The 12,676-nt window shown below is 42.9% G+C and overlaps 1 protein-coding gene across 1 annotated transcript in view; it reads right to left on the bottom strand.

The window, feature by feature from the left end:
• ST6GALNAC5 (ST6 N-acetylgalactosaminide alpha-2,6-sialyltransferase 5) overlaps positions 1-6,244 on the bottom strand; it is a 176,990-nt gene extending 170,746 nt beyond the window's left edge. Inside the window, exons 1-2 of the mRNA XM_032870134.1 lie at positions 5,955-6,244; positions 4,903-5,130 (exon numbers count right to left, since the gene is read on the bottom strand). Coding sequence (XP_032726025.1) covers positions 4,903-5,130; positions 5,955-5,969 — 243 coding nt within the window. The 5' untranslated portion in view covers positions 5,970-6,244. The remainder of the gene's footprint in view (positions 1-4,902; positions 5,131-5,954) is intronic.
• Positions 6,245-12,676: the final 6,432 nt, after the last annotated feature.

Here is a 12,676-nt window from a genome sequence, read left to right as displayed (position 1 = left end):
TTTAAATCATTTCTTCATCTTCCTTCTATTATTATTATTACTAGTAGTGTAGTAGTAGTAAACCAAATTAGGAAAGATGAGACATACCAGGGCCTTGGGACTGCACTGATGCTTCTTATAACGAAGGGAGTTTACATCGGGTGAGGTAGCTTTGTCTTTCTCCACAACCTCCTCTCCCCATACACTCTGCTTTCTTCTTTCCTTCAATAAATACCTGCTGTGTGCTCGTTAAGTGTCAAGTATTATTCTAGAGCCTGGAGTGAAACTGGTCAACAAGATGTACAAATACTTTGCTATCATTGCTCTTAGATTCTACCTGGGGGGTGGGGGGGGGACAAACAATGCCAAAGACAACTTTAAGATTCGCTCAGATATTGTTAAACTAGTATTAGGAAAATAAAACAGGCTGATATAATAGAGAATGACTGTTAAGGAGAGAGCTATTTAAAGAGTATGATCTAGAAGATGACATGTGATCTGAGGACTGAATGACCAGAAGGAACCAATCATGTACAAAATCTTGGGCAAGAGCTTTCCAGGGAGAGGGGACAGAAGTGCAAAAGTCCTGAGGCACAATGCATTTTCAAGGACCAGCAAGGAGGTCAGAATGCCCAGAAATGGAGAGGGAGCCAGCTCAGACCTATTTACCAGGTGTGGTCTGGACTTTGGCATGGGGGTATCTTGGCATTACTCCTTGGGAACCTGAAGAAACACTCCTGGCTCTCAGAATTAGGAAAGATTATATATTATAACAAATATTACATGAACACTTCTCCTGTTAAAAGCAATCACATTATTACAACTCCTCCCCCATGAAAAATCATTCATTTTATCATTCTTTTTGGTTGACGATTTGTGTTAACAGGGCTTCATCACTATTGGCAGATTACATTTTAGTAATTACTACATTTTAGTACTTGAGCTCACTTTGATTCTGAGATCCAAATTATCAATCGTTGATTGGATGCCTCAAATATTATAAAACAGGGTCTAATAAATGGTACAAACTTATATTTGAGCATTTATATACTTTTTAAAAGGAAGAATAATTCCAAAGTAAGTTATACGTCATGTGCCTTTTTTCTGGTTTTGAATTATTTTTCAACTCTTACATTGACTTGTCCTATCACTCCAGCTGGACATCTGTGAATTAATAGCAAACATACTGTTACCTCCAAGCAGTTCTGTTTTGTCTGAATAACTGAGTGCTTAAGGAAAGAAAGAACCAAGGACAAGCATGTTATTAGTATGTGTAAAATCCGTTCCTGGGAGCTACTACTGAAGCAAGGAGATAGCAGCTCAGTTTCAGACCCCATTGATCACTGCTCCTTCATAAGCCATCTTAGAAAAGGGCAGCCCAGGTGACAAGTGGGCCTCCTGTGATAAGGGCTCCTGTCCACTGGAAATGGGAATCCGCTCATAGTTTCATTTCACAGGGTCCACCAGACGGCAAATGACTTTATCTATCCAGACCAGATCCAGGCTGGAAACAGAATACACTCCATGCTCCCTTCCACTCTGCTGGGAGAACTGAAGCTTTTCTCTGAAGGTTGCTTGATTTAGTGTATGTGTGTGTGTCTGTCTATATGCATATGTGCGCGCGCACGCACCCCCGCATGCTTTAGTTTGGTTATACATTATGCTATAGTTCTAAATACAGAAGGTTTCTAAAGCCATGAAAATTGACTTTGCTTGTTGTCTGGCTGATCTGCTTAGAAATCAGTGGCTCCAAAACTGGGGACCAGAACACTAATGCAGATACAGATACAGTACCGGCAGTGGCAGACGTGAACAAGATTGAAATGAGTTGGTGAAACGTTGGTGGGAAGAGGTCTGGGGAAAAGGGCTGGAAATGAAGAGAAAGAATCTAACAGAAAATGAAATGTCTTCATTATCAAAAGAAACTCCAAGTAGCCTTCACTTAGTCACACTGGAATTACAATTTCAGCTCACATCGTTTGTGAACGAGGAAGGAGAGAATATGACCATGGAAAGTGATATTTTAAGCTTCAACACACATTGCTCATCACCGGCTTGACTTGCAGCATGTCTTTCAACAAAAGCACACAGTGATTTAATCTCAACAGTAATTTAGTCTGTAGCCGTATGAGACAAGACTATCATTGCAGACAGGCTGTAATTTGAGAAATTCAGGTGTTGGGGATTAGGACCACCTGTTGAATTTAATCTTAGAGTTATAATGTTAATACCACCATGTAACTGAACATAAACACTACATATTTATCAGACTTTGGGACCACCAGCCACGGAGATGTGAATATTTTCCTCAATGGTATCTGTAACTCTCTCCAGATTCTGTAAATCAATGGCAAATAAAGTCTGTTGGAACTCTGATTCAGTATGCAGCAGCATATGGCTTGGTGGTCATTACATTCAGCACATCCTATAATTTTTCTAAGACCTGATATAAGAGTGAAAAAGAAAAAGCAATCAGGGTATCATCTGGCAACATAATAAGAATAGAAAATCCTTATTTCTTAACCTCCACTGTGTTAATCTGGAAAAAAAAAAAATCCTAGCAATATTCTAACAAATTTCTACCTCTGCTTAAGCAAGACTATTGGAAGATCTTAAATAAACCGAAGTAAATAACAACTTAACACTACATGAACCTCCCTATAACCCTCAGAAATGAAACTTCATCCAATTTCCAGCCAGCAGTCAAGTGACGACATTTTGAGAAGTTTTCCTGTGGTTCAGTGGGACAACTGGAATAATGCCTAGAGAGAAGGCATACATTTTAAGATTTGTATTTGTTTAAAAAAAAAAAAAAAGATTTGCACTTGTTCTTTTGCTTGGGGTGGGGTAAAATCTTGAATCCTTGGAGCATGGAATTTGATGACTCTATTGGTTTTCTATGAAAGAATTCCACTGGTATTCATTGGATGCAAAGACCTTCCTGGTCACGTTTATAATTCTCTGTTAAGAATTTTAAGAACTTTCACACATTTATCATCCATATAACACATTGCAGTTTATAAAACCCTTTACTATAGATTATCCCAATTTCTCATAAACATTCAACATTCCTTTCAAAAAAGGGCTTTTTCATCTTAATGAATAATACTCTAATCCATTGAAAATGGAATCCAATATATTCACATGAATAAACACCATTTTTGAAAACAAACATGAGGGCATCATATTTTGCCTTATGCTATCAATATTCTTAGCGGCTGTCCATTCAGCAGAACACAGGAAGAAAAGTATTAGGAATACCACCCCAAAGGCAGATCAAAGCTTTCAGCAAATTTACCTTTTGACACCCCATTAATCAAAGCTTCACGAGTGCTATACAGCCATTTCCACTAAACAACACCATGAAAATCCACCAAGTTCAATATATTCATCCTATACCAGTTACACATAAACACCACATCCATCCAGTCAGAAGCCAATGTCTAAAGTTTTCTAGAACTCCAGCCCTTATAGGTTGTTTAGACATACAAAGAGTGTAATCAATCAACATCTTAAAGAGAAAAGTGAAGCTGTTATTGAAAAACTGAAGACCCTCTCTACTTTTGATTTCAAGATTTTATTACCAGCCCTCTCCCCAGTCCCCAAATCACTTCCTAAAGAAATCCCTTCCTCTTTTCTGCTTCCCCAAATTCTCCCCAGGGCAAAGTCTACCTTTTCAGAGAGAATTTCCTTAAACCTTCCTGGACAGTAATGGTTCTCATTTCTGTACCCCAACAGTACTGTTTTATACCTAGCATTTCTTATACATTATACCTATTGGTCTATCTATCCATCCATCCACATTTCATGGTATGTTGTTTTTTTTCCACAAGCATTCAAAGATCCCTAGCAGCTGCATAGAATGTTTACCCTCCAAAATCCTCTTTGCAATATGCATTGCACAAATGAGTGGAAATATTTTGACTGTCACTTAAAAAAAAGTTTGACTTTTTCATAACGGTAAGACCAATCATTTCACGGAAAAGGGCCACCTGCTAAATCATACTTTGGTTCACAAATATAAAATCTAGTAATATAAAAAGCGGAATAGCTGGGTGGTTTCAAGAAATCCTCCAGCCTTTATAGAGCAGATACAGAGTGGAATTGTGTTTTAATAAAAACATATTAGCAGCTTCAAATAATGGGGAATATATATTTAAACTATATTAAAATATCTTTTCAGAATCAGGGAACTTGATTAGAATTCTCCCAGAGGCTTCGGGCACTAAAACCAGAGATTTATCACTTGGGGGGGGAAGGAGGCTCAATTTAAAAAAAAAAAAAAATCCATCTTATTAATTATTAGCCAAGCCATGCCACGGCTTCCCGGAAGGCAGAGAAAAACAGGCCCTCAACGATGAGTTTTCAAGCCAATGGAAGCTGAGTTTGTGCCTCCAGCCTTCCGCTCCTGCCTGGGACCGCTCCCCAAGGCGATGGTAATTCTGCCCAAAGCAATCAGGAGCGCCGAGATCAGAGAGGAATCTCGGAGCAGCCGCCACGGACTGGCTGCCACTCACCCTCCAGTTCCCCGCAGGCCACGCTCCGGCGTTACGCGCGCGAACCCGGCTCTCCTCCCACCCCCGCGCGACTTGGCGGCCAAACCCGACGCTTCAGGCACCCGGCACCCACCCGCGGTTGCAGTTCTGGGGACCAGAAGGTTCTACTTCCAGGCCAGTTCCTGTAAGGAAATTGGGCTTTGGGTCCTCTCGTCTCACCCCTATTCCCTGAAAAACTTTACCTCCGGCTCCGAACAGATATTCACACCGAGAAGGAACTATCCCACCCCACCCCAGCGGGTCCGCGCCCTTCCATCCTCCGAATGGCACCTACTCACGGCGCCTCCCAGCCCCGGGAAAGGGGGCAGGCTCAGGTGTGCGGGATCCCCAGGCTGGGTGGCGTGCGCGCCGGCGAGCGAGCTGTCACCTTGTGGTCCCTCACGCCGAGGTATCCGTCCAGCGGCTGCGGTCCCGCGGGGGCCCGGGGCCTCGAGGGGGGGCTGCTCTCCGCCGACGGCTGCGCGCTGCCGGTCGCCGCCGCCTGCTGTTGCTGCTGCTGCGGGGGCCGCTCCTTCTGGCTTCCGAGGCTGCTGTACACGAGCAACAAGCTGGTGCACATGGTGGTGAGCGCTAAACACACAGCCAGACCATGGCGCTGCGGGCGGGCGGGAGAGAGCAGAGGAGAGCCGCTGAGAGCCAGCCCCGGAGGAGCGCGCCGGCGGGGACACGCGCGAGACGGTCAGACGCGCGGGGGAGGTCCGAGGCTGGAGGGAGGTGGCTCGGATCCTAGTCCCCCGCGCGCAGCCGGTGCAGGGGAGGCACCGTCCCCGCGCGTACGGCAGGGGATGCTCCCGAGCGTTGCTGCTCTCGGCCGACGCCACCTCCCAGATCTCTCGGCAGAGGGCAGGTGGTGCGCGGCGCCCGGCTAGGGGAGGGAAAGCGCGCCGGCTGCCGGGGCAGAGGTGGGCTCGGACTTCGAGGAGGGACCTCCCTCCCCCAGCTCGGCAGCTGGAACCTCTAGCCCTTGCACCCGGTCCTTTCTGGCCCCGCGCGGCTCTACCTCCGCGATTCTTGCAAGTTTGAAATCCGACAAGAAAACCAACAAAGTCTGCAAAGGTTCCCCCCCTCTTCCCCGCCCCTCTTAGTTTTTGCCAGGCTGTTGCTTTTGGGCATCCCCCTTCCCCGAGCCACGCGCCCACCGTCTCTCCACCGCTTCTCCAGTTCTCCGTGGGTCCCCAGACCTCTCGCCTGAGATCCAGAAGCCGAGGCAACCCGAGTTCCCACCTCGGCTCCGGGATTCCGAGCCAGGCAGAACCGGAGAACCGGAAGAGGACACAGAGCAGGTGGAAAGTTGTCCTTTTTAAACTAGCGACCTCGCGGCGCAGGGTTAGGCGCCCCTGGAGCTCTCCCGTGCGCCCTGAGGACGCCGCGTCCGGGGGTCCCCGCCTCTGCTCAAAGGAGTTGCCACAAATGACTCACCATCAGGGTCTTCATTTTGGGCACCTCTTTTGTGAGGAATCCTCAGGCACACGCGTCCGGAGCCACTTTTTCTTGGAGGGTTTCCATGGTGGGTGATGGGGGGGGGCGGGCGGCTCTGATTTTAGCCGGCCGCCGGCGGCGGCTGTGTGGGTAGGAGAGCCGCGGGACCCTGGAAGCGTGGCTGTTGCAGAGATTAGAGACAGAATTAAAACTGAACCGGACCCTCGTAGTCTCTCAGTGATCTACACAACTGCCGCCTGCCGCCGCCTGCTGGGTCCTAAAGACCTCTGCATCGCCCCTTCCCGCCCCCAAATAATAATCTTTTCAGCCTAGTGGAATTTCTGGGGCGAGAGAGTTAACCGTGCTAGTGTACCCACCTATTGGTCCAAGGGCTTATTTATCTTTTATGAAGTCATCAAGTAAAAAGGAAGGAGAACCCACTTGGATTCAGAACATGATAGCTGTTTGAAAATTTTCAAACTAAATTCTGTTTTGTAATTTTGATAAAAACAAGTCAACTGTCCAAATGTCACTTGCTCTATTTATAGTATTTGCATCTATGCTCCTAGCATGGGGAAATCTGACAGGAAATAATTTTTCCAAAAAATTATTTATTATTTCGGTTGTCCAATTGTAGGCTTTCTAACATCCCCCTGTATTTTACTTTTTAAAGCCTGCTACTGTCATGCAACCTTTATATCTAAATTTTCATCTAAATTATTTAATTCATTTCCTTATTTTAAATATTACAATTTATATTTCTCGCAGAACTTTGAGGTTTCTAGCCGTCATCTAAATGATTTTAAGTGTTAGAAACATTCAGCACATCATAGCCACATGATTAACTGGATCTGTAGATTCTTCCTAATTGTGAGGAAAGATTTCTGGCTGCTGGAGATAAAACTGCTTACTGTTTATTTTTTAAGACTCCTAAGGACTTTGGTGTTCTCCTTGTATTGGTCTACTGCACTGACAGTACATAGTTTCACACTTAGAATATAGATTAAAATTTTTAAAAATTATTGTCTTATGTTGGGAAATTCACATCAATAGCTTGTTTTAAGGACATTCTCCCTCCCCCTCCCCAGGTTGAATTACAAATGGCATTTGTTAAATGTCTAATTTAGTTAAAAAAAAAACATATTTCTTGTGAAATTGCTCAGCGAGAATAGTTGTCTTACTGTTTTACTTAACACCCAACCTGTAGCAGCGTAATGTTAAAGATTACATTAAGATGGAAATGATCAGCAGGCCAACTGAACCATAGGCACAATAAGAGCTTTCTCAAGGCCAAAAAAGGCATTACAATCATTTTTTAATCTTCAGTAATCCATTGCTCCACTGATGATACAACAGGAACTATTTTTAACTTATGAGGCATCCTTCCATACTTAGTATTAAGAAAGTTAAAATTATTGGTACCACAGTGACTGTCCATGCCATGTATTTGGGGGAAGGCAAGACACACATAGGATTTTGCCTTTTAAGGGAAAACAAAAAATTCAAAACACGATCCAATATTGCCAGCCTTGAAGCTATTTATTCAATTTGTGCTCTAGGCATGAATAGTACCAGTTGTTAGGGCAGGAAAAGCAGCAGCCAGAAGAGAATCTTATCGGGTCTTGGCAATTCTTTATTGTATGGTCGCACTTGACACTCAAATTAGGGAAACAAAGGACCAACTTGATGAATCATTGCAAACAGATTATCTGTGTTTCTCCAGGGCTCCTTGTGAGATGCTCCTAGTCAGAGCTCCTACATTTTTCAGGATCGTTCCCCTCCCATCTAGCAAGTTGCCCAGTGGCCGATGAAACACTTCTAATATATTTTGCTATGCCAAACAGAGCCATCATATTTATGATTTAAGCTCATGGCAGTACGTTGGACATCTGTTACATGATATGTCTGACCGCATTCATTAGGTTTATGCGATTGGTTTTTTTTTTTTTTTTTTTCCTCTTGGGATAGCAGTTAGCTAGTTGCTAAATCTACTTATGAGATGGCTGGAGTAAATTTAAAAATGTAATTCTGAACTTGATTTAAATAATTTCAAGGTCTCTGGCTTTCAGATACTTGATTAGATTGATGTGATGGTTTTAGGCAGTCTGGCCTGAGAGCCAAATGGACAAGGTGGGGTGGGTGAAGGGCATATGAATCGAGTAAGAGAAGTTAAAATCCTTGTGCTGTTCAATTCAGTGATCATTTAATTATCACCTGCTATCTGGTGGTTCTATATTAGGGAATACAGAGATGAACAAGACACAAATCCTCTCCTCTGGGAGCTCACAACCTAGTGTGCACGTGTGTGCACACACACACACTTGTGCATGGAAAGTGTGTGACACAAGTCTGCAAATAGGCAATAAAAGACGTACTAGAGCTACAACATATATTTATCAAGTGCCTACCATGTTAATCACTTACTCTTGTGATCACCTACTATGTGCCAGATGGTGGGGATACCTGGGTGAACAGATTCCGTGCTGCCCTGAAGGAACCCAGTCTATTCCCAGATAAATGCTAAGAACCTTTATGTTATAAAGAACTAAGAAACAATTAAAATACTTGATTTGCTTTTCAACATCTGAGTGCTTACTTATTTAAGATCCAAGGGGTTTGATATTTTATAGTTACCCAGCTGTGTTTGTGTAACTTCATGCCTACTTTTCAAGTTAATAATTTGAATATCCAGAAAGAGAAAAAAATAGGCAGCCCTTGCAGACACTTGCTTGACCTGGAGACAAGAAGACAAGCCAATAAAGCTATTTTAGTTCATCTAACTTGTCCAGTTCAATACAAAGTGAGTTAGGGAATCACAATTTGCTTCTCAAAATCCAGGTAGCTGAGATAGATTTCTCACCACTTAAAATTTTGCCACATATCTGCCTCCGGTGCCATCACATCCAATCAAATAGATTCCTACTTTTTGAAAAAAAAGAAAAGAAAGGAAAGGAATAGAAATGGAATGTTCCACAATGTAGGTTATGTAATACACTGAAGGCGAGAATTTATGAAACAAGACATGTCATGGGGTGAGGAGGAGGAGTAGAATCTGAAGCTCAGAGGGAACACAGCCTGTGCACTTGGCCACGAAAGCACCACGAAGCTACCGGAGGAGGCAGAAGGACAAATTAACGGAAACGCCACGAGCCCTGCCCGTGAATCCTAAGTGACCTCTCAGTTCAGAAACAACTGTTTCAAACATTTCAAAGATGGATGAATAGCAGAAAACAAAATAATGTAAATTGCATTTGAGATACAACTCTCCACTTCCTGATCTTAGAGAGAGAAAAGTTCTGCTAAATTCTGCAAAAGCAAAGAGCTTAAGGATGGCAGAAAGTCCTAGAACAGATTTGGTATTTGTCCATTTGAGTTCCCCAGTTTACTTAGTTCTGCTCACTTCACAGGCTGTGCCTAGTGGGTTAGTTGATTGGAGAACAAGTCCTCGGAGTCAAGTACCCAGGACCCAGATTCTGACTGTGCCATTTAGCCGCCCTGTGACCTTGGGTAAGTTACTTAGTTTCTTCCTCTGTAAAATGGCAATCAGAAGAGTACCTACCTCAAAGCATTGTTAAATGAAATACTACAAATGTCAAAAGGAGTACTCATAGACTGTTAAATATTGTTAATAATACTTTATGATTATGATTATTAAACTGGGTTTGAAGGCAAAAAACCAGGCTATGACCTATGTGACCAAGAGCTGCATGACCTTGAACAAGGGACTTCAAAAAGAGTAAGCAGACTTAGAACTTATCTGCAAAATGGAGATAACAGAGCCTATCCCACAAACTGTTAGAAGGCTTGTTAAGACACTGTATATGTAGCTACTTTATAAACTGAGAAACTGTGCATAAATTAAGATAATAGTTATTCATTTATCCATCACTTATCAATTGAGCATCTACTGTGTTTCAGGTACCATTTTAGTCCCTGGGGTTGTGACCAAAAGATGCACGGACTCTCTCTGCCCCATCAGGCTTATATTCAAGCTAGGGCAATAAACCAATAAAATAGAATGTCAGGCACTAGGGGGGAAAATCAGAGAAAAGCAGTTAGAGACTGGGGTGGGAGTGTATGTGCTGTTTTAGTTAGGATGCTTGCATTTGAGCAGAGATTTGAATAAAGTCAGGGAAGGACCCATGAGACTATCTGGAGGAAGAATAGGCCAGGCAGAGGTAACAGCACGTACAAAGGCCATGAGGTAGGGGCTTGACTGGTATATTGAAGAGACAGCAAGGAGGTTGGTGTGGCTGGAGAAGGGAGCAAGAGAGAGAGAGTAGTAGGAGAGGAGGACAGAGAGGTAGTCCAGGGCAATTGTCTTGGGCTTCATAGGCTGTGAAAAGGACAGGGTGAAGGAAACCCACTGGAGGGTTTAAAGCAGAGGAAGGCCGTGGATCCTTAATGTTTTGGAAAGGTCACCTGGCTGGTGTGCTGAGACTAGTTCTGGGGGAGCAAGACTGGAAGCTCTATGATCCCTTAGGACACTATTGTTGTATTCTGGATGGAAAGGCGTCATCGTGCTCTTAGGAATGAGTGATTTTAGGGTTTGCTGACTAGTGGGTATGAAATATGAGAAAAGGAAAGGAAGCAGGCCAGGACAAGGCAGCGGGAGAATGGAGCTGCTCTTTCCAAGATGGGGAGCACTGAGGAAAAGGTAGTTTGGGGTGGCTGAGGATGGAGAATTTGGATTTAGATGTCCTTATATGCATGGGAGTTCAGGCATGATGCTGGGTTCAGAGGCATGAACTCAGCATCACAGCTTATGAAAAAGTGAGGTCACCTAGGACTGAGCTAGGACACAGAAAAATAAAGGTCAGAGGCCTGAGCCCTGGGAGCTCTAAATTTCAGACGCCAGGAATAGAGGCATCCTTACAATAATAATACTGAAGAACAATAAATGACTATCTGAACTTGATTTGATTTAGGTGGCTGATTATTTTCATTTTGAATGGATATTCCATTCCAAGACATTCATCTATGAGCACTTTTCAAATTTTGCGATCATATCAAGCATATTCATTTACATGTTTATTGTTTATCCTTTCTTTGACATCATAAATTTTCTAGAACTGGAACTATGTCCTGTTATGTGTAGATACTATGAGCCTGGCACATAACTGAGGGTAATAATATGAATCACTAGCATTTATTTAACCCTTACCATGTGCAAGTACTAAGTCTAAGAATTCTGCATATATTCACGCCTTCAGTCCCCACAACAACCCCACGAGGTAGGTACTATTACCATCCCCATTTCACAGATGAGTGAACCGAGACACTGAGAGTCATTTGTGTCAAATCACCCAGATCCTGAGTGGTAGCATTGAGCTAAACAAATATTTGTTAAAACAAATATTTGTTAAAGAATGAAGGAAGAGAAGCTTTGTAAGACTTCCATAACCAAGTTCTTCTACTGAACCCTAAATTTGTATGATTTGTAAGAATAGAGTTTACACCTAATCTGTAGGTAACTTAACCAAAGGCAGTTCCTTATTTTGTGATCTATTTTTTGGGTACTTTTATTTTTTCCAAGATCTATTTTACATACATTATAATACACTAAATCTGAGTGTACAGTTTGATGAGTTTTGACAGAATTTGGCACCTGTTAACCACCATCACCATTAGATATAGATCGTTTCCATCATTTCAGAGAATACCCTCATGCCTCCTTTCAGTCATAGTAACCCCACCCCATTAGCAAACAGGCAAGCCTTGTTCTGGTTTTTATCACTATGGATGAACTTCGCCTATTCTAAAACTTAATATAAAGGAAAACAAACTGCATATACCATTTATTTATTTATTTATTTATTTTTTAAGATTTTATTTATTTACTTGACAGAGATCACAAGTAAGCAGAGAGGCAGGCAGAGAGAGAGAGGAGGAAGCAGGCTCCCTGCTGAGCAGAGAGCCCGATGCGGGGCTCCATCCCAGGACCCTGGGATCATGACCTGAGCCCAAGGCAGAGGCTTTAACCCAATGAGCCACCCAGGCGCCCCCAGCATATGCCTTTTAGTCTGATCTCTGGCACTTAGCATAATATTTTAAGGTTTATCCATATTGTTGAGTGCCTTCTTAGTCCATCCCATCTTATTACTGATTACGACCTTATGGTGTGAAAACAGCACAGTTGTTTTTATCCATTCTTCAATTAATGAACAGTTGGTTTGTTTCCAGTTTGGGGCTATTAGGAAGGAAGATACTAAGAACGTTCTTGTCTTCTTATAGATATACAGTTTCATTTTTCTTGCGTGAATACCTGGGTACATGATGGTTGGGTCATGTGATAGGAGAACGATTAACATTAGGAGAAATTGTCGAACTGTTTCCACAGTGGTTATACCACTTTGTATTCTCACCAGCAGTGAATGAGAGCTCTGTTTGTTCGACATCAACATCCATTTGTCAGCACCTAGTGTGATCTGTCCCTTTGCTTTCGGAGAGTTTTGGAGATAAATCCTTGGGTAGCACCCAAGATCCTTCCTTACTCTGTGTCCACTATTCCCTTTTAATCTCATCTCCCAACTTTCTACACAAGAACACTTCAAACTAACCAAAAAACCCTGTTCCTTGAATTTACAATATTTTGTAATGAGCAGAGCCTTTGAACAAGCTACTCTATATTGGGTTTCCTTTTCACATCTCTGCCTGTGCCCTGTCCGCCAACATCCCCCACTATCTGAGCCTGCAGTGGGACTGTGAGGCTCCTCCTTTAG

Source organism: Lontra canadensis, unplaced genomic scaffold (genome assembly GCF_010015895.1).
Source record: "Lontra canadensis isolate GAN:19392208 unplaced genomic scaffold, GSC_riverotter_1.0 scaffold40, whole genome shotgun sequence".
Taxonomy (NCBI): Eukaryota; Metazoa; Chordata; class Mammalia; order Carnivora; family Mustelidae; genus Lontra; species Lontra canadensis.
The sequence above is the reverse complement of the archived record's forward strand: the minus strand, read 5'-3'. Positions and strand labels throughout refer to the sequence as shown.